We start from the raw sequence: 22,967 nt of genomic DNA, 5'->3' as shown, positions 1-22,967 counted from the left end.
ACAGAACATTAGATAGGTTCATGTCATTTATGTTCGCTTTCTCTCATTCCAGGCTTCCTGATTGTTCCTGATTGTTTTTGTCATCGTACTCCATCTCTGTCATCTCATCAGTCCCTTCGTCCCACCCCTGATTGGTCTTGTTACCATGTGCTTACCCCTGTCTCCCAGTGTTCCTGTCGTCAGTTCGGTCTGGTCTTTTTCTTACCATATCGTTTAAATCTTGTTGTCCTTAGTCTTTTTTTGATCCTCACACGTGGCTTTGCTTTCATTTGTTCACTGCAGAACCTAAAATAAAATACTAAATAACTTACTTTCCGTCTGTCTCCAATTGTCATTGGTTCCTCATGTCCTTCCTGTTCTCATTTCTTAAACTGCGACAGAAGGCGGACTGACCCCCATTTGGACCCAGCCGCCAGACCGCCGTCGGCACGCCGCGTGAGCGTGATTTTTTTTTCATCACGAGGAAAAACTGGAAAATGAAACAAAAAAATACAAGAGAAGAGAGGAGGCGGGGTTCAGTTCAATTAGATACACAGATGCAACAACTGCACTGCCAATGAAAAAAAATTTTTTCATTCATCCCATCAACAGACTGCTGGTGACAGACGTCATCCACAAGAATTTGCCTGTCAATACTCTCAGCCACCAACCCAGGTCGGCTGTTTCTCCCCCACGTGGGCTGGCTCTTCCGGAGAGGAGGAGGAGACTCTTGCAGTGCAGAGAGCCTTAGTGCAGTGTGATCTGCATTTCAACACAACCAGCAGCTTTTTATAAGTGTTCAATGTGCCATTTAGCAGCTAACGCTGCAGCCGCAGAATCTGAGAGCTGCAGAATTATCTGTTACACATTCATCCATAGATGTTTTTTACTGGATTTGACCCTGCTCACGAGATTTTTGCTAGCGCACCACTTGACTCGGAGGCCGCCAGCTCAAGCGCAACGTCAGGTGGTTGATTTAGTGGTTGATTATGCCATCAGCAGCCGGACAGCGGATGGACAGTTCCGAGCGGATGGCCTTCCGCCTTCGGAGGCTTCATGACATACCGAACGAACTGCGACTGACCAGCTGGTCTCATCTGGGAATTCCCATCGCTGTGGCCATCCGGCTCGAGCAACTGCCTTCGAAAGAGAGAGAAAGAGAGAGAGAAGCGAGATATTGTTCCCAGCAGCTTCCAGAATCGCGAGCCTCGCGGCCCGCCGGAGGCAGAGTTACTGGACCATCAGAGGACTACACTCAGACACTACAATGACCGTGAACCCAACCCAACCACCAGGCTTTCAGGCTTGGAGGAGAGAGAGCGCCGCGTGAGGTTGTTGTTGTTTTTACCAGCCGGGGTCATCAATCCGCCTGCCCCGGAAAAAAAGAAAGATTCCTCAGTCAAAAGGAAGGGTGAGCAAGCAAAGTTCCCAGACTTCCTCCTCGACCTGTTACTCAGACCATTGGTTAATAGATCAGGAGGGCTGACAGCCTTTATTTACTGGCCCAATCAAGTCACAGCTAAAAAAAAAAAACTGCGCTATATCATCCTGTGTTAGTGCCAGTGTTAGACGACGGCGGCTTGTTTACCCATCCATTTACCCATTGCACTGAGCCCGACTAGATATTATAAAATAACCATGCAGAGCGAGCATTTTTTCATATTTTTTTTGCGACTCAGCAGCTCGATTATTTTGGGGGTTTTCTGACAATCCATCCACAATCCTCACACAGACTGGCCAGGAAAGTTATAGACTGGGAGAGAGAGTTGGGGGGCAGGTGTAAAACCCGCAACCTGTTAATGCACCAACAGACTCTAGTAGGATCATATAGATCACCCTGACTATCTGATCTACACAAGGTACCTTCCCATGATTTAAGCCATCAAGTCTCAAGCCTTGTCCTCTCACCCCTTTTGACTTTCCCATTGATCTTACTCTCTCCCTGGGCCCCCCAAGGGAGGGGAGACTGATTTTTGAGACAGAGAGAACTGAAATGGATGAATACTCTCATCTTCCTCAAATCAAATCAGGATTATCCTCGCTTTCATCAGCGCCAGCCGGAGCTTGTGGGAAAAAAGAAAAAGAAAGACTCTCTCTGAGACCCTACCACTAAATGACATTACGGGTGACGTGAAGTGATCCTCCCTCTGCCACTATTCATCTGCTTTTGAACTGCTCTCAAAGCCAGATATTTCACCAAGTTGTTTTTTAAGAAATGCATATCATGGGTAGAATATAAACAAGGGAGTGGAAGACTGGATTCAACACTCAGAATGGTCACTGAGTACTTGGTAATGTTTTTTGACTGTGCAATGCACCGCTGTTTTTCAAGCTTTTGTGAATGAGTTTTGCGGGAATCTTGAATATTTTGAGTGCGTCTTCCACAGATTCTTAACAGAAGGGTGATACTAGTCTCACCTAATCATATCCAAATGGATCCTGCGAAGTCCCAGCATCCCAGTGGCACACACCAGAGGAAAAGGTTCAATTAAAAGGTTAGTTTCTCCTGCTAGTTTTATAGAAGTTCAATTAGAATGTAAATTTCTGCTGCTGCTTCTCTGCTCCTGACTTCTCCTTCTATTCAGGCGGATCTTTGCTTTCAGGACTTCTTCAAACTTCTCAGAGATAGATTCAGATCCACCATTATTCCACCTATTCAGATCCAGTTTATGGTCGAGGTATGGGTGGAATTGAGCAAATGAGGGGGAGGGAGGAGGTTTCTCTGTTCTGCAGAAGACACAGACAACATATCCATGCTTACCTGTCGCGAAGTTGACAAACAACGGGCAGCGCGGAATTATGGGGGGAAAAAAGGTTTAAGCCTAAAAAGCTGCCCTCGATGGGAGGAGACACTGGAGGAGGCAAGAGAACAACGTTTTAGTCTGGACAGATCACAATCAAAAACCGTAGTCCCTTTGTCAAGACCATCCCTTCAACCAACCACTTAACCGGTAAGACCCCTCCTTTGAGTCAGACGTTAAAGAGGCAAAAGTCATGAAAGTCAGTCGCTTCACGCTTCCCAGCAAAAAGCTTCAATCTAGTGTCCCAACAACCTGCTGTTTGTTCCTGAGGCTCTGTCTCCAAGGTCATCCGTTAGGCTCACTCACTCATCAATGTTCAGGATTCAATTCAACACGCAACCAAATATCAATGATTCAAAAACGCTTCTGTATGCCATCCATTGTCGGTGTGTGTGGTAGTATGGCCGCATGTGTCGGGTGTGTAAGTGTGCACCTCTCCAGCCGCAAGTTAATCCCCCATCGTCACATTTCACACGGATTTAGACATTTTTCACAGGATTTTTCATCCAGAGGCAAGACTACGGTTAGTGATAGATCGATTCGATCAAATTGATGGACTTTCATCCAGATGGCTCACTTCTTCTGCCAAAAGTCACACAGAGAAAGGTCTGAATCAATCACGGTCATGTCATGATGGATCCATGATCCATCATTCCCTACACATTGTCCATTTTCATTTTTCTGGATTTCTTTTTGTTTTGTCGAAAGAGTTTTGTTCCGTCATCATCATATCCATCAGTCATCAGGATGTCGGCCTCAGTCAAATGGACACAGAGAACCAGACCGTACGACGCCTGAACCGCACTCCGAACCGTGACCACTGAACCAGACCACCTGGGTCGCCACCTCCCCACACCACCATACCCTTCCACCACGGCCTCTCTCTCCATTCCATTGTGTCAATGGTTTTCCTCCCCTCACTTTTCCCAAACTTGAAGGTGTGATGGGAAGGTCGGCACATTCCATATGATCGCCAGTCGTCAGCAGCTGTTGCTCGGTGTCTGTGGCTTCTCTCTTCAGTCTTTCTCGGAATGCAGGCTTGCGGGAGCTTCATCGAGGGTCGGGTCTCCCTCTCAGTCCAGGCCAAAAGGGTTGGGCTCAAAGACTTACCACCCCACCCCATGTCGCCCAAAAAACTGGCGCTCGAGATGTGGGTCCGCTTCCAGCGTCTGCTTGCGCTGCAACCAGGACTGACCTTGCCACCAACGTTTTTCACTAGTAGAACCGAGCCGTGAGAGGACAGCACTTGTTCCCGGCCCCGCCCCCCAGTTCTTTGAAGGGGTGACGTTTACAAGGTCCGGTAGCTACTGGACTGGAGGTCCGGGGGAGGGAGGGCAAGCTGACTGTAGACTGGGAAGGTGGTGGTAGGCTGGAAGCTGGATAGCTGCTTCATTTATAAATCGTAAGACTCTTATCCTTTTTAATTTACATCAGCCTGGCCCATCAGGAGTTGGCCCTAGGGGGGGTACTGTGTTGTGCACCATATGCTAGAGCTAGAGATCATTCATGGCTTTATGCTCGCTCTTCTCCTTCTTTGTTTCACCTTTTCACTGCTGTCTCCACCCCTCTCTCCCTATCAGCCTGCCTGTCAGCCTCCCTGATTGGTCCCACCCTGTTGTGCTTAACCATGTGCTTAAATTGTCCTGTCCCAGTGTTGGTCTTCAGCCTGCCTCAGGTCATGATGTGGTGTGGTTATGCTGTGCTCTTTGAAAAGTTTTTCTCTCCTCACGTGATTTTTTTTTCATTCACTGCAGAACAAAAAAAATAAAGTACTTATAAATACTTTATCTCCCCTCCGGTCAATTGGTTCCTACTTCCTAAGTGTCTGAGCTCGTAACAAACATATTATTCTGCTACACTGTTAACGTACTAGACTTGCAGATATTAATCATAGCGTGTCACTTTATCGTGTAACTTCTCAATCTAACTTGTCACTTCCTCCCAAGTCTGTCTTTAATTGCTCTTCTTGTATTTGCATTCTTGTATTGTTTCTACTTATATCAGTTGAATATGTTTACATTGTATTTTATTTCACTTTAATGCTGCTGTAACAGCGTCCCTTAAGGGGATCAATAATGGCTTTCTTCATCTTGTCTTATCCCATCTATTTGAAGATAGTGTCGTATTGAGCTAAGTCTTTTTTTCCATTAATCAAACCACTTTCAAGAAACTAGAGCAGCGACGTGGCCGACGCCGACAAATGGCCCAGGCTAAGAACACATACGTTCCTTCTTTTGTTAAGTCAGGTGCTATTCTCTGAAGAAAATTGCTCTGCAGCATTGTATCCACGCTCCAAATAGCATTTTCCAGTGCAAGGGAGAGGAGCACCTTTCTCCTGTAGTTCTGCCTTCACTGCTCAGAGTGAATGCACCAGATTGCAAAGGGTCAGGTCAGTGCCTTGCCCTTCACTACTAAGTCAACAGCTGCACACAATGCAGATTACAAAAGAGAGGTCCAAATATTTCTTTGGCCTTTTTCTAAAGGATATTCTCGAGCAAGGTCAGAGTGAGCAAGCAACTTCAGTTCTGTGGACAACAGTTACGAATTTTTGAAGGTTCAGAGGAGAAAAATGTAATGTTGCAACTTTCTCAGACCCATGAGCAATGCCGGTGTGTTTTTTCGATGTGTCACGGCATGGCTGTAATCCAGACGCACACAGTGAACCGCAAAACATCCTCACCATCATCGTTGTGTTTTCTCGTCAGCTCCTGCCTGCTGCTGTGAGCCACCACTTCCTCTCGAACCTGATCCAAGTCACTGGTCTGCAGAGACCATTCAAAGATGATTTGAAAGCAGATAGAAGAGATTACACAGATTAGATGGAGAGAGAAATATACAGTAATGACAGATGGAGAGAAATTCACTCCTGTAATTCCGCTAAAAATAGCGAAAGATTCCCTCACGTTCACAATACAAACAGCTGTTTTTGAGAAAACTGTAGTGTCGCAAACATGCTGGTTTTGAGTCTGCATTTGGAAACGATTATCATAACCCCCGATGAGATCACGTTGTCTCTAAGAGCCTCCACAAAAGAGACGTCCATTCACTAACAGCTGCACAGGTCAGGATGGCCTAAACACAACAGCTTTCACTTGTCATCATACAGAGCCGCGTAGCCAGACTGCGTACACAGTTTAGATTACATTAAAAGTGGTACGCTGTGAAACACAGATTTACCGGTGTAGTCCATAGGGACAGAAAGGAGGCTGGAGAGTGTAGCTTGTACGCTACAATCGGTCTGGTCCATCTTCAGAGCTGTAACATGAGCGTTCGCACCAACGTCTCCCTTCATCACTGACTGTACCCGACTGCCTTTATTGGTAGTGTTTACAGCCCTGCAGCAGCAGTATCTATTTAGACCATCAGCTACAGTATGTCTGTCGCAGTGGGACGAATTATAACAAGTATAAGATATCAAGTGGATTGTGACAATCTATATGTGCACTATAGCTTGATGAAAAGAAAACTGAGAGAATAGGATAAATAAAACAGAACATTTTCGTGACCGGTATTTTGGGTTGACAAACCTGATAAATGATCCTTTTCTTACCGAGTTTCTGTGTGGCGACTCAGAGCCGCTGGCCCTCTTGGCCTTTTGTGCAAGCGACGTCCCAAACCTCAAGGCCTCATACACAGGGTCCACCTTGTTGCCACAGGCTTTAGAAAAGAATGAAGACATGATGGCAAACTAATGTTACACTTTGAAGTCATCCATGTGCTGCTCTACAATGCTATACAAACATCTCAAGTGGAAAAGGGCTTCTGGAAAAATGAAGGAAAGTTTTTGCTTTCGTGGATGTCATCCCACACAGACCGTGTTTACATGCATTCGAATAACTGGCTTCGTCGGACTGAAATCGAATTATCCGTTTCATGTAAACACCTTTGTTCGACTATGTGCGGTCCGACTACGATCCGATTAACACCCCTGGATAACTCGATCCGATCCGGTTTATAATTCGACTATCGCGGCATGTAACGGTGAATTGGATTAGGAACTGGACTTTGCGTCTTTGCGCATGCTTGAGATCCCGCCGCCCTCCTCCCCCCTCCCTCCCTCCCATGTCGTGACCCAGAAGTCGAAAGAGTCGAAAGAGACGATAATGTCACTATTAACATCATGCAAGAATAGGAGAGGGATGTAGCTTCGCCTTGCTCTCTGCTCGCCATCTTTCTCGAAATGTTGATGTTGTTGTTGGTTGTTGTTGGTAGTGGTGAAGAGGTCAAGCGGAAATGGCTGTATCACCACGAGTTGTAATGAAAACAGCGCCACCTATCGTATCGGATATGACATGCTTTCGGCCAATGATTCGAATTACTCACTGCCATGTATATTGGGATAACAGCTGATCCCCCAAAAGATAGCATAGTCCGACTAAAGCAAGATTCGAATTATACCATCATGTAAACGCACTGACTGAGTTTAAATAATTATGGAGATTTAAGGTGCTCACCGATGGGCATGACTTCTTTGATGTAGCCATACTTTCCCTGGATCAGTAATGGAGAGCTGTAGTACCGTCGAAAGCCTTTCGGCTGAAAAACAGAGAGGGAAGAAAGAAAGCTCAGCGACCGACTTTCAAGACAAATCAATACGCAGCACCACAGCAGCCCGACGTTGAAATACTGCACATAACTCTCTTTAGCCCGACGTTTCTGAGCACAAGTTCTGCCATTATGGTTGTCGGACATCACTGTTGTTAATGTTAAACAGACATCATACTATCATTCGAATGACAAAATATTAAGCACGACAGGTCTAAATCGTGCATTTCCATCGTAATTAATATCTGATTCGTTCCATACAGAGTTGAACATGGATGTGTTTCACGTACCAGATAGGAATAGTTTTTTATTAAAGTCAATGTCTTAATTATTTTTACTCATCATGTTATCCCTCCATCTCCAAAGGCCCTAAAACATATATTATTACCTTCACATTGAAAATGCGGAAGGTTATGTTTTGATCGCCGTGTATTTATTTGTATGCGTGCATGCGTGTTTGCGTGTTATTCGCATAACTCAAAAAGTATTAAACCGAATCGCATGACATTTGGTGGGATGATTGGTTATTATCCGGGGACCATTTGATTAGATTTTGTGATCGATCGGGTCAAAGGTCAAGGTCAAGGTCATGGAAAGGTCAAAATCTTCTTTTTACAATAGCACGGTCAATTTGTATCCAATTGGCATGCAACTAATGCCAACATGTTCATAATCTAATGCCCAATCTTGTGATATGCGAAGGTATGCGCTCTATCGAGTGCCCATTCTAGTTTATATATCCATTACCAACCTGCCTCCAATCAATACTTCCCCATCTCTTTTTAATCCTTCTTCAGTAAAGAAGATAGACAGGAAATTGAAATTCTCCTCAATCACTGGGTTATGATTAATTTATATATATATTCAGCTTTTTGGCATTTTTTCTTCTTCTAAAAAGTATCCTGGATAAATATTTGTCCATTTCAATTCTTTACTGGATGTAAGGATCAGCTTTGGAGACCTGCATCTCATAGGACTGCTTTGTATCTGTTTGCTTACACTTAATGTATTCAAGTGATTGGGATTCATTCTTCATTTTATACTTTTAGAGAAGGCTAAAATATCCCACCCTGAGCTCTTCTGGCCCATCTGGAGAACTGAGATGTCAGATTTTTAGGGTCAAACTCAAAAATAAATCTGGTTAATTTGGCTACAAACATCACTGTTGCTGTCAGGGACTTCATTTAATACACTGATGTTGTGATGGCAGTGATTGTGAGTTTGGGGGGATTCTGGGGATTCTTTAATTCCCAATATGCTTGTTTCTGTTCATCAAAAGTCACTCCACTTAAATTATTTATTCATGCACAGATGTTTCAGGCAGCGCAGAATAATGCACAAACATACCAAAGTTGTACAGAAACAAACACTCTTATCAGTTTTAAACCTTATGGAAAAATATCTGCCTGAATCTGCAGTGCATGAACTAATAATTGAATTTGAGAGCTGCCTTCTTCATGATTTTGGATTTTGAAGATTCAGCCCATAGAAATTAAGTAACTATTGTGTCTTATACGTTTGAGCACCTGGGAAAGAAATAATTCTGGATGATCCTGTGGCTACAAACTGGAAAAACTGTTACTGGAGTTGTCGTGACAGAAACTGTGAGTCAGAAGAAGCCAAAGCAACTCATTTTAGTGAGTGGTCAGCTTGTTAGCTTAGAGCTCTACATCCTGGGTAAGTTTCAAAATGTCACTAAAAAAACAAACTATTCATCCACAGAGTTATTGAAAATCATAATATATTAGTATCATTAGCTGATTGTTGCCAAAGCTAAATGTGAAGGAATGTTATGTGACCAAACTGTTAATGCCAACATTTCTAAACTATATCTTATGAATTCACTGTCACTGTTTCAGTAAGTAAAGACGACTCGTGAACAAAATGGTAAAACCCTGGTTTCGTGGTTAATAAAGATTCAGAGCATGATGTAACTTTATTTCTCTGCTCAAGAGTTCTCAAACCAAGAGAAACAAGCATGGCTGCTGAAGTCTACAAGTTTAGAGTAAGTTGAATTTAGAGCTGTACTCCACTGGGGGAGCTTCCTTTTTTATCTATTGACCTCTCAACCTCATTTTCCACGATCATATCGTCAAGCCTCGATCATCCCTCAGGCATCTAGTGGAGAGATGTCTCAGGGCCGCCTGTACAGTTAGTATTACTTCCATATAATTCCATAGGACATCTTAAATGTTATTCTCTGCTGATTATCACACACTCAGCTTATTTCAAATTTCCTCTACAATTTCAGACATATTTTCTCAATAGTAGTGTAGCCAAATACTGTGGGCAACAAGGCAAGAAAAGGTAGGAAATCACACATAAATTTCCCTGACAGTGCTACAATGTCGTGCTCCTCAGTGTGGGATATGTGTGAATGACTAAAGTGTCCCAGTTCAGTCCTCACTGCCAGTTTGCTGGACTGCTATGAAAGTTAAAACAATTTCGTGCAGCTGCCTATCGCTGGTGTAACTGAATCCTCCCCAGTAAAAATGCTCAGCCCTTCCCAACAGAACAACTCCAAAACCAAAGGGTTACATTTTACTGGAGGTTCACATACGATGGGGGACGAAGATGATTATAGCCAACAATTTCAATTATCATCACCCAAAAATAAGGAGAAGCCCCAAGAAAGTTGGTTGCTGGGAGGGAAAATGATATACAATGAATGACAACAAGGCTTGATTTCCCAGTCAAAGGTTTTTAAGTGAGGAGGTTATGAAAGGACATGGTCATGAAGTAATACCGCGGAAAAGCTGACTCATTGACTAGCGAATAGTTCCCCCCCCCCCCCCCACACACACACCAACAAAAAAAAAAAATTACGTTTTAACAACAGCTTTTCAGTAAGCTTTTTTGAAAAGCTTTTATGAGCATAAAGGGTTCAAGTATATCCTCAACTGTCAAGGGCTCATGATTCTTAAAACTAACAGGTACTGCCAACTTTCCCATTTTTGTGATAAAAGCTGAAATTGAATAATTAAAATGATCTGATAATTGTTCCAAATCATATTTTACGCCCCTTTATTTCACAAACATCCCATGCTTGAATTGCATATAAAAAAACAGACATCCAGGCTGAAACTGTGAAATGCCAAACACATCATACCACTCTCACATGGGACATCTTCAGTGGAGGTTATGACGTGGCTTTGGGGTGATTGTATTGATTCTGTTTCAATGGTTTATGCTGACAGCAGCATGGCAGAACAGCGGTGAGGTCAACATTTCTGTAAATAGTGCGTTGCATTGCTATTATCTAACACGCAGGCAGACAGAGTGATGATATAATGATTATGAGGACGATGACGAGGATGGATGGTGGTGACAGATGTACCAGCACACTCGCACTTAAAGTGTGATTTCTGAATAAGCACATTCTCGTGGGAAACGATCCCACAGACAATTCTAATATGTCTGTTGTGGTTTCTATCATACTGACATCGTAAGTATAAGCTCCCAAACTGCTGACAGCAAAGAGAGAAAAGTACTGAATATCTTCACGTCTTTATTATTTGGTGTCAGGCATCTTACCAGTTTGCCCACGCAGCGCTGCTGTCCCACTCCATTCTCACATTTGTGATGTAGGCTCATCTTGCAGGCTTTGCAACGGAGGCCATGCTTTGCCGTGTTTCCCGCCAGGAACACCACATGCTTGGCGGTTGTGCCTGATACACACACAGAAAAAGAGGCAACAGGTTCAGATATATTCTGCGGGAACTGAATTCAGACGGAGTCCCAAAGTAAACAGCAAATTACATGGAGAACAAGAATAAGAAAATATTGTTCAGAACGCAGTCTTACAAATGAATGAATTAATAATTAATTAATTAACTGTCTTTAAATGCTTATTTGTAGTCTAGGGTTTCTGAAGTCTTTCCCAGCATGCACGAGGGAAAACCTGTGAAGAGACATGTGGAACATTATTTTAGGCATGACATTTAGCAAATGTGAAACATAATCTGTATTTCTGCAAATCCATTTCAAACAAACTGTCTGTAATTGACCAGGTGCTATCAACACCATGAGAACCCATTTCAAAGTGCTGCCTGTGTGAGCCTCAGCCTCAATTATTTCATAAGTGACTCACAGTTGCTGGAATAAATTAAGATCAATCTGATTTATCATTGAACCAAAGTTATGCAACACTGCAACAGCAAACTTTGTGCACAATAATGCACAGAGGTGTGTGTATAAGTAACAGAGATGGATGAGGAGACAACAATGAGAAAGATAGTTTTTTAGAAATGTGAGATTGCAAAGAGAAAGGTGTTGGCAGAGAATAAATGCTCACATGGCATCCACAACAGATTGCCTCAATGAGATCTTTAATAATGAGGATTCCTGGGCCGGGGTTCTGTCATTGTGTAGGAATTAGTAATTACACCAGTGGAAAATCCATCTTTTTCGGTCATCTTAGATTGAATTACATTACAGTAGTTGTTTACTGCTAGGAGGGAGTGACATGGCCAGAACTTAAATAAAACACCATGTTTTAATAAATATTCTGCATTAAAATAATAATAAGTTTGGCTGACTGGCTGACCTTGACTTCCAGCTGTTACTGGACTGTGAAAGTGTTCAGTGTAAGACCACATATATAATAATAATTTTCTTTTCAAAAGGGTAATGTTTAAAATAATCCTCACAAAAGAGAAACTTAAAGAAGGGTCCCTGAGAAGAATGATCATGTTACACATAAAAGGAATAAAAACACCACTTGCAGCCAACAGTGGTGTATCATTTGCCCGCCATTCCACATTAGCAAGAGACGACACGGCTGGTATTAGTTGTAGCCTGTCAGATATGACCTCCAGCTCTTTATTGATCAGTCAATGAGCGTGTGCCCTGGCCTGGCCCACATTCTGCATGCATGCATTTGAAAATGCAGACGTGCAAAGGATTCATCGATCTTCAGTGTGCGTTAAGAGCACTGGGAGAATAATCGGAGAGGTAATCCTCACTGAAAGATTATCAACGCTGTTCACATTTGTCAAGTTGAGTCACGTTTTTTTGTTCATTGTGGTGAATGGGCAATGTGGCAAGGACACACTGTCCGCATTTAAGTCTCGATTGCGGCACATTGAGTTTAGTGAGCAGAGATACCACTGTAACTATGAAACCAAGCCGAACACCTGATCCCCGAACATGACAGCAAACACAAGATTCTGTGGACTTAAGGTGCAAAGCACTTTGTGTAGTTTACTTAGTAAACGGGGGGGGGGGGGGGTCTCTGCTTGCTCTTCATGTGCTGCAATGTGAACTGTTGTCACGGAGCCGGGCAGCAGTGGCAGGAACACAGTGATGGGTGGAAAACTGGATCTTATTCCCCATTTTAAGCTCTTGTGTTGCTTGGCTGAGCCCGACTGCCACAGAGCTGGCAGACCGAGAGCAATGAGATCCATGGCTGAACCTCTCACCGTTCAGCGAGGATCGACACAAAAAGCAACAAGAGCAGAAGCAGAGCGAACGAGCACGACCTAGTTCACTCTAAATCAGGTCAACGAAGACTTGTGAATTTCATTCTGTTATCTTTAAGACACCCTGACTCAAGTTCTTGTCTGTTTCTCTGAATATGCAGGAAACAAAGGAAGTCCTTAACAACGAGTTGTTGATTGGCTTGTTTGAGCTTACTCACTCCAACATGGAGGGATAATGAGATGCCTCCATGTTACTGCGTCACAGCTGCGAAAGGAACACACCACTGTGTTTCCACAGACTGATACAAGAAACTGACATTGTCGACGTCCTTCAGTAATGGTTGGGTAATTACTTAATGCATGTGTGTGTTTAGGTGCTTTTTCCTGCAGGCTTGGAGAGGAGGCCAGGACATTACAACTGTGGGGAAAGTGCAGCTCTCAATGCGATTTGCCCTTTCTAGGCTACTTTGCTTTTAAAGTCGATTCTTCATTTATACAACAGTAAAGGACAAGACTCCTGCCAGATTTCCCATACCTCTTGCCTCAAATGTTTTTCCCACACAGTGTTTCTTCCTCAATTTCACAATCTTTCTCCAAACAGACCGCACACTCGCTTTGTAATCGCCACACATCGATCCATCAAGCCACCGTTCTTACTTCACGCCTCTTGATTTTTGTGTGCAAATAACCTTAATAAACTCCTCCACCTCCTGTTGTTATTAAGCTCCTCAAAACACTAACCCGAGCAGCAGTCTTTGGTTAATTTGCATTCTTTAATTAGGTTCTCCCACGGACATTAGTTGGTGGTTTTATTTACCACTAAACATCCCATTTACCCATCGAGACAATTAGCACAATAGAAACACAATAGGAGCGAGAGTAACGCTGAATAAATACAGGAAAATGTGGTTAGATAGGCACACTGAATACACATCTTAGTTAGGTTGCAATAGTTCTCCTAACTTCTTCCTCTTCCTCTTCTTCTTCTTGAAGGAGCTCTCCACCCACACAGGTGTTTTTAATTACTCTGGCTGATTAGACAGCTACTCAGGTTAAAGTTGGGTGGAGCTGTGCTTAACTTTATGACCTAATCACAATGAAGATGTGTTTGATGTACCGCCCTCACAAGTGCATCTTAATTAACAGGCGAGTGAAGGGGAGTGTCAATCACACAGTCCTGGAAAGAGGTCTAATCAGGCAATGCTAGTGAAAACACCTGTGTGCTGGACGGTGAGTGCGTTGTGGCCAGCGGTTGAAGCTTCACCGTTCTTGTATTGGCCGGAAAGACAGAGTTTAAACTGGCTTTGACTTTTTTTAAGTCCTAAAAGGAGTCTCCTCTTATTTGTATCTAGTGACAAAGAAGAGTCAAGCAGACGAAGTGTTGCCCTTGATCTTGGTTAAAAAATAATAATAATAAAAAGGGACTAAAACATATGGTTTGCACTATCCTGTTTAACTGTATGAGCCGGTCTCTTATAAACAAATGCTTTTCAAACTAAGATACATGCCTACAGAAAAATGGTAATATATTTATGGCTCTATCAAATATTTATTGATGTAGTTCTGCTTCATCTTGTAAACCTAATGAATGAGTCAGTGAGCACTTTAATATAATTCAGCCACTTCTGTTATGAATGACACGATTAATTTGTACAAGCTTTTTGACAAGACAATAAAGTATCCTCATCTAAGAATAAGGTGGGTGTTTACAGGCTGACTTTGGCAATATTACTATATTGTTATAATCAACGTATTAGGGTGCTTTGGGAATTGTAAAACCTTTTGTCTTAAATAGTGACATTGATTATGAGATTGCCTCTAGAGGTATTGTGAGTGTGCATTTCATTTAAACCAATTAAAGTTCACCATATCAGATTATATACTATATTATTTTATCTTTTCAACTTGTGTTTATTAGGCAACAAACAAACAAACATTTCAGTTATCAAACATTTTTCTTTTCTAGTAGAAAACAATATTAATATTATATTAGTTTCAGTGGCGTATTTCTATATTATATTTGGTTTTATCGACAAGATGAACAAATAAAAATCATATCATTGTATTTTGTACTTGAGTGAACCAACAATGCGGTTTCGTGCACACTGAAATGTGTAAATGTGTATTTAGTTGGCTGTGCACTATATTCCTTCCATTACAAGTATATCTTCTACGTATCACAAGCTTATCCGTCATTATCAATGTTATAAAACACTTGTAAACAATTACTACACTGTTTTTATTCCATAAACATGCATCAATTTCTAATGGCCGGGCCTTATGATTAAATAATCATAGTATGCTTGTATTATTAGTTTGAGCCCCTCCACCATAACTATGTATTTATCTCCTGTAGAAAATACACATACAACACATACAAAAACAACTTCCCCACCCTGTCTCTCTGCTGACCGCACTGTGTTCTCATTAAAGCAGGATAAGTGAAGAAGAGGCCAGCGTCTCTTTTCATGAGTGGACCGGAGGACTCGGCACCTATCACAGAGCCAGGAAGGTCTTACATCATACTTTTATTATTAGAGACCACCAGAGGCCCATTCAAGGCTTCGGCCAGTGCATGCGTCTCACTGGCCACACACTGGTGTAAAAAAACAATGGTCATAAATGTGTATGAATATGTTCTATGGTGGGATGAACTTTGGTTTTGCTTGAGCAGTAATGAAGCCACCATGGATTTGTATCAAGCCTTTGAAGAGCATTTATCAAATGTGATGGAACACCTCTATGCATTCGATCTACAGAGGTGGGAAACAGATACCTGTGGTAGCACATGTGTGTCTGCTAAAGAGCACTGTAAACATGTGTACAGGATGTTTTGGCCACTTGAAAAATCATCTGGAAGCACAACACTGACATAGTATCAACTTTGAAGTTGAATTTGCAAATTTGTCAAAAAACAGTCGCTTATTTCGGATCCAGCAGATAATGAAAAGAGAAATATTTGTCTCTTCAGCTGCTAAACGCCCCACTGTGTTTATCAGCTGGTTGTAATGTTGTCTGTCTGCTGTTAGGTGCTGTAAGTTGTTCAGCATGCTGTGGCTGGAAACAGTGTTAATGAGAGCGGTGAGCGTGAACTAAGAGGAAAGTAGTGGGCCTGAAAACCAAAACAATGAGCTGAAACTCGCTATAAAGCCCCTTTCACATTACACATCTGATACATTGTTAACATTAAATATATTGAGCATAGTTGCCTTCAGATGTGCTGATTCGTTAAATAACCTACAATGTCCAAATCGCTAATATGAATATAAAGTATATCAAGTAGTTTTTATTTTTTTATTTGACATGTTTATTTTAAATCAAGTCTGTAACTGAGTTTTAACTCAATCTCCTTTTAAATTGACTTTTGTCAGGTTAAAAGAGGGAGACTAATGTCCATGTCAGTATACAGTATATATACACATGCTGTATACAGGCTAACAAATTCATAATCAGGGGCCCGTTGAGCTGATGCTGCGGGCCGCCCTTGTCATTATCGTGCTGCAGAGGCCCTGAGATATAAAGACTTAGTGGTCCCTCAGTACTGATGGTAACAAGGAGGGGAGCGGCCAGAGAAACCAGAACATCTGGCGAGGGGAGAGCAGGAAGAGGAGCTGGCACTGCTGTTGGCTATCTGACACGCGAGCAGACAGATGGAGGGACCTGGATCAGTGTGCCAAAAAAGGACGACTGAGGCACTTTGGTCACGTCAGCAGGTCAGGTTGGATGCTCAGGTGTCAGGTGCCTAAATGTCAGCGAGGGTTTGGATACATATGCCTTGTGTGTTCATTCTGACTAAAAAATGTGATACCTCGGATATGAAAACAAAGGTTGGTGCTTTAGGAAACGATACCCTCTTACATCCTGCTGTGTCCATCCCATATGTACATATTATTGCATTAGTATTGCTCTTATTTTGATTCTGATGACAGAAAAATTGTACTAATAACTTCAATCAAGTTATCTGATGAAGGTCTCATTATGAAAAGTTATTCTCAATGCTGTGATTGCAAAGTTTATTCGATAATGCGCAGGGCTTTTTTATTTTTTTTGTACCTCGCTTCCTCCTCGTCTCTAGTCACTGTGCTCTGTTTGCTATTCGGACCACACGAATGAAGGCGGGCGGCATTGTAACCGTACCTACGATCATGTGGTTGCAGACGTCACAGAACGTGGGCTTCTTGAAGATGTGCTCCATGAAGCAGTGTCCTGCCGAGTCTACCTGCAGCGGGTTGCGTGACTGGGAGCGCGATGTGGGCGGAGGTGCGGAGGGGATGGCCGGAGGGACCGGAGGGATGGGGAGGTGGGTGGTGTGCGGAGGGGCCATCCCGATGTTGCAGAGATGGCCCGTGCTGCTGCTCACGTCTGAGAGCAGCTCCGTCTTGTTGTCGTTGCTTGTTCGGAAGAAGTTGTCCGCGCTCTTGCTGCGGATGGTCTTGGTCTTGAAGGACAAGGAGCGCTTGAGTCTCTGCAGCTGAAAATTAGAGGGAAAAAAGGTTGAAGTAAAATGGAGCAAGGGAGAGAAACTGATAGTTGAAAGGAGAGAGAATGAAAGAGGACAGAGGAATTCGGTGGCGTGAATCAGTTCCTCTAATAACCTAAATATATTACAAACTCAGTCTCTAAAACCTTCTGGCAAATGTCTCAGTGTGCGATGGCCGATAAAACTCCATTGAGAGGGGCAACTTATCACTGCACAATGAAAAGCCTTCAGGGTTCCCCACCTGGAAGGTAATGTGATTTCCCGGTGAGAGCAATGCGTCAGGAGTCTTTCTCACACGCTTTGCCGCCATTCCTGGCTGCAGCCTCTATCAATCTCCTTAGGCTCCTCTTTTGCAGTAATGCTATTCATAACACTCCAAACTGACAACCCTCATTTAACCTCTCAGTGTGTACTTCCTCCTCCATAAATCAAACTTAATCACGGGCTCAAACACACAAGAAAGAATCTTTGAGCTATACTGGATTTGATGTAATGCTTCTGGTTTCTGGCTGCTGTGTGGCTGCAGGTCTCTGATTGAAGAAATGTATTATGTTTCAAGTGACTGATGGGTAAAGAAGGACCTCTAAGGATGAGCACACAGTACAGGCCTATAACTGTGTGGAATTACAGTTGTCCTGCTGGGTGCAGAAAGCTTGGTCCGTCCTGTTTTTTCCAAAGTATTATCGATGAACACACAGACACTGTTTATAAGTGATAACTTGTAACTGATTTGGAGTTGAGTATTTCAGACTTGAAATACACAATACAATTAAGTGAAAAACAAACGTACATTGTGAGCTGTTGATGTTGTTGGCTAAAGCATATAAACAATTAGAGCTTATCAATGAAGCTTTGGTTTGGTGAGGATCAATCAATTGAACGGGTCACTGTAGAAAAAATCAATTTGGAACCTTTCTCCACCGTTACCACACACACACACACATGTGAATGCACAACAGACATGACCACACACAGCACACACACATTCCTCTTGTTGTTCTTCACTTGCATGGCTGTTACACACCCTGAAAAGTAAGTTGATGGTCACACATCACAATAATGTTAACGCAGTTACGTCTTGATAAGTGAATTATATACATAAGCCATTTTTGACTGGACATTCTACAGGTGTTGTATCTATTTAAAAAGGCTGTATTGGTAAAGGATACTATACATCTTTTCTGTAAGGTGGTTTTATATATCTAAACTTAAATAAAGATCTATCTAAATGAATAAATGAGGCGATGTGCATGCATTGAGGAGCTCATGCTGGGTTTGATGGCACCAAATCTGTGGGGGCTTCTATCCGAAGCAGAGAAGGTAAATGGGGGCTGGACCAGGTAATGCAGAACAAAAATTAAAAGAAAAAGCCAGCTATGGCATAAGATTATATATCAAATAATTGTTCATAAATAAATGTAATGATGCATCCTCTATACAAATAGTGACCTTTAGAAACATGAGTGATGGTGGATGGAACTTTATCTGGCATTGATGCCGCTAAAGTGATCTATCTTAAAGAGCAGTAAAAGTTGTAACGCAAAACAACTTTCTTATCTTTATGTACATGCAGGTATGCTGTTATGTTACAATGAACTAGAACCAACAGTGCACGCTAGAGTTTACACAAGAGTTGAGGCTCACCTTGCGCTTGTGATGTTCAGGCCTCACAGTATTCTTAAAGGAGGAATAAAAACACAAACAAAGCTTCACTGTGTGGAACTCATTCTACTTCTACTGTCTGTAGGGATGACTAAACACTTATATAATCACTTCTTAGTCTTTCTGATGTGTTCTCCTGCTAATAAAATGAGATAATGGAAGGGAGTGTCGTTGTTTGGTAGAGACTTTCTGTGAAATGTCAGCCAGGACTCTTGAATAGTGACCAGATGTGCCAAAGTAAGAGCTCACATGAACATGCTTAAAAAGACACAGAGAAGAGGGCATATCTGTGATTCTGATTTGGAATTCCCCTTTCCTTTTTGAAAATAATAAAGATAAAGTCTCATGTGTCATTTATATGCGCCTCGAGACAGGAGAGGAGAGCTGATCCACTGGCATCACGACACGTCCAATATTGTACTGCTTGTTGTAGCCCGGGCAACATGTGACCGAGATAGATGGCAAAACGCCTGAGGCAACAGCTGTTGATCTCTATCACACAACCTACTTTCCTCCATCAGCCACAAATTGAAATTACAATCCCATTTTGCACTTATTTATTAGTGTGCACGTAATAGGAACACCATATTACTTATTTTACCACTCCAGCTCACTGTGAACATGTGTTTAGGTTCATCAAGAGCTTTAAATAGCCGTCACACGGTCATTGATCCTGCAACAATGAATACAACATTTTTATATACCATAAATCTCATATAAGTTGTGGCCTCTACCCTAAAGAACCCCCCCCCCCCCCTTCCATCACTATATGTATACGAAAGTTAGAAAAATAGAGTGTGTATGTGTGTGTGTGTGTGTGGGGGGGGCTCGTTTGTGAGTTTAAACTGACTTATTTACATTTTTTTTCTTCTTATATGGTACATTATCATGATGCTATTCTAGTGGTATTACATTACACACTGAGGTCTTTTGTATTCATGATGAGTCTGTAGTGGCCCTTCATGGCACTTTAAACGTTTTTTTGATCTGTCCTATTTTTACAGCTGGTATGGTATCCTCCTTAAAGGTCTTCGTGTTAGGCTAATGAGGCTGCTTTAAAGGGGTGATCAGTCTGAGTCATTGATGTATTTTTTTTTAAGCCACATAGTTTAAATGCATGTTTTTCTTTTTTGGGAGCTGCATGGTCCCTGTTGAGTCGATTAGTACGGATCCAACAGTATATCATCACCAGGGAGGATACATCATAAATACCTTGGTTTCCTGCTGGCTGGCGTTCGCCGACGGGGAGTTGAGAGTCTCATGCTGGTCCCGTTCGTCCTCTTTGCCCCCACTCTCGTCCTGAATCATGTTGGCCGGTGGGATCATCCTCTCTTTTTGGGATCTTTAAAAAAAACTGTTGCTCCGTAGAGTTTGCTTCCTCCCAAAGGTCTTTAAATCGTTTCCATTCCTCTGTAGTCACCGTAACCTTATAGGATAAGAGGAGGGGATGTCATTCAGCCCCACTGCTGCTGCCGCGAAGGGAGAGATCCGAGTTTCATCCGCCGTAAAGAGAAGATGAGAAACACGTTTTGTGGAGGCTGAAATAGTGCTTTCCAAATCAAAAAGTTGAACGCCAGTCCAGTTCCGCCTGAAAGTGCCCCGTCCTTCTAAATGAGGCTGTCGCGTGTATCGTGTCGTCGTGCGTAATGCCGCCAAGACATCTCCAAGTCCACGCTGCGCTCCACACACTGCCAACCCTCCGATGGGAGGAGAGCTGTAAGCGATCATGGGAGGGAAGGATGAGGAAGGAGGAGACATGTGACACAACGACTCTGTCCTGCCAGAATTCAGAGTGAAGACGTCTCAGTGTAAAAAACCCGGATAATCAAAGTAGATCACTGCAAAGTAAAACGATGTTTAAGAAGATAGACACGTCGTTTCATGTGTTTTGTTATAGATACAGATATATTATATAAATATAAATATGTATTTATATATATATTATTTTTTTATAGATATACATATACATATATACTATTTATTTATATATATATATATATATATATATATATAGAGAGAGAGAGAGAGAGAGAGAGAGAGAGAGATATTATATGTTGTCCTCATTTTCAGTCTAATTGACATGGATTGAGAGGATGTTCCTTAAAATAAATGCTTTGGACAGCAAGGCTTTCTCCTTTTACTCAAGTTAAGTCAAGATTAGGGAGAGGACATTGTTAAATTTAAGAACAGAAATAAAATTAGACATCATTTTTAAATGACTAACTCAACATGGTTTATTTCCGGGAGTTAGAAGAGAAGCTCGATGAGTATTGAGGTTTTTCTGTTCGCTAGTGTTGGCTTTCTCTAAATGTGAAGCTGCAGCATTCAGGCTGTCAAGTTATGTGAGATTAGTTTAGCATGAAGACCTGGGGGAAGTCTGGCTATCTCCCAAAAGTAACTTCCTACCTGCCAGTATCTGTAAATCCCATTGATTTACCTTTGTGCAACAACAAAAAAAGAAGCTCTTATGGAGGGCTAATGTGCCTGATCTTTTTTTGGAGGGACCACCAGTTGTCAGTTACGACTACAACAACAAACCAAGCTCACTGTTAGCAGTTGGTTAAGGTGAGCGTACCTTCCAGACTGTAGCCAAAGGTTACCTGTTGAAAAAAGAGAAGAGAAAAGAGAACCCCAAAAGACGAGTGTTTGAAGAATGTTAATTTTCAAATCAATGTTCTCACCTTGCTGAGCGACATGTTCTCCAAAACGTCAAATTATTATTTAATGAATATATATATATATATATATATATATATATATATATATATATATATATATGTACTGAAAGGTGTTGACTATGTGTTGAAATCCCTCAGGGGTCAGCCAAGGAAACAATGACACTGTCATATAAACACGTCGATAAGCCATTGTTCAGGACACGAACACCATTAAGACACGGGAGCGTTTGCCGTGACATATCACCGGCCCCAGATTGGATGTGATGCCCGCTGTGGTGATACATCACGCTGCCTCCTAAAGGCCCCCCTGTGATGTGATTGTCCATTAAGTTATATTGCGAGAGGAAGGAGGCAGACGCCAGACTGCAGCCTCCTCACTCTGACAGCGACGCACCGTCACAGTCCCAGGAAGTGAATCTACATATCCAGTTTAGTTTCTGCTGGAAATCAGAAGGTCAAACACGCAGCTACATCCCCTGACTCGAGACTTATATCATCTAAAGAATAACCATTTTAGGTCTTTTACTAAAAATGTGTGTTTTCTAAATTACCCTTAGGCTTTGACTTTTTAATGTGTCACAACATTCAGTACTTTTTGAGTTTTCTAAGGCTGGTGTTGAGATGAAACTTTGAGAGACCACCAAGGAGCTGAGGTCGTAGCCCACCACCCGAGACACAAGACGGTCCCCCGAGTTAGTCAGAGAGCCAGACGACCAGAAAAATGAGTCAATGTTGGATGTGTGCATGTATGTCCACTTGGTGTGTGTGCGTGTGTGTGCGTGTGTGTGTGGGTGTGTGTGCGTGTGTCTGGTAACTGTGAATCATGTCAGCAAAAGTGCATGAACAGTTGTACCAGGAAGCCAGAAGAGAGTGAGAGAGCGAGATGTGTGAAAAGAGGGGATGACAGACTGATAGAGATCATTATAATACTTCTCGCAGTGCCATCGTAGTGGAGGGAGGGCATGAAAAGACGAGAGAGGAAGACCAAGCGATGGAGGAGAAGACGACAGAGGATCTGGGAATATTCCAAGTGGGAGGTTTCAGCAACGTCATTTTTTTAGGATTTCTTTTCTCTCTCACAATAATGATTTCTGTTGATAAACTATACGAGACTTTAATACAAGTCTTAGAGACACCAGCGTGACCTCCATCCGGTTGTTGTTTTCCTGCCACCTGTGTGTAGAAACGAATTTGAAATGTTTAGCAGATTGCACATTCCTTTCCAGCAGACATTTCCGTTTGCAGGATCAGCGTCAAACTTTCCAGCAGAAACAGCTTTCACAGTTTGGTTTTTACAACCTGCTGTGGTCGTTTGCATGCATTTCTTAGAAATGTATTCACTTTCTCAGGGACTGAGACATTTTTGAAAGTCTGATTGCCACAGAACTGTCAAACCCAACAG

At 42.3% G+C, this 22,967-nt stretch overlaps 1 protein-coding gene across 2 annotated transcripts in view; it reads right to left on the bottom strand.

Annotated features, from left to right (window-relative positions):
* The window catches only part of stac (SH3 and cysteine rich domain), a 31,566-nt gene extending 11,035 nt beyond the window's left edge, over nt 1–20,531 (bottom strand). Inside the window, exons 1-7 of one of the 2 annotated variants that reach the window (XM_056427325.1) lie at nt 20,100–20,531; nt 18,870–18,902; nt 16,883–17,216; nt 10,860–10,993; nt 7,235–7,316; nt 6,331–6,437; nt 5,461–5,542 (exon numbers count right to left, since the gene is read on the bottom strand). In XM_056427325.1, coding sequence (XP_056283300.1) covers nt 5,461–5,542; nt 6,331–6,437; nt 7,235–7,316; nt 10,860–10,993; nt 16,883–17,216; nt 18,870–18,902; nt 20,100–20,213 — 886 coding nt within the window. In that variant the 5' untranslated portion in view covers nt 20,214–20,531. The remainder of the gene's footprint in view (nt 1–5,460; nt 5,543–6,330; nt 6,438–7,234; nt 7,317–10,859; nt 10,994–16,882; nt 17,217–18,869; nt 18,903–20,099) is intronic. The other variant, XM_056427326.1, reaches the window with a different exon arrangement.
* Nucleotides 20,532–22,967: the final 2,436 nt, after the last annotated feature.

The sequence above is a fragment of the Pseudoliparis swirei genome, chromosome 11 (genome assembly GCF_029220125.1).
Source record: "Pseudoliparis swirei isolate HS2019 ecotype Mariana Trench chromosome 11, NWPU_hadal_v1, whole genome shotgun sequence".
Classification (NCBI taxonomy): Eukaryota; Metazoa; Chordata; class Actinopteri; order Perciformes; family Liparidae; genus Pseudoliparis; species Pseudoliparis swirei.
The sequence above is the reverse complement of the archived record's forward strand: the minus strand, read 5'-3'. Positions and strand labels throughout refer to the sequence as shown.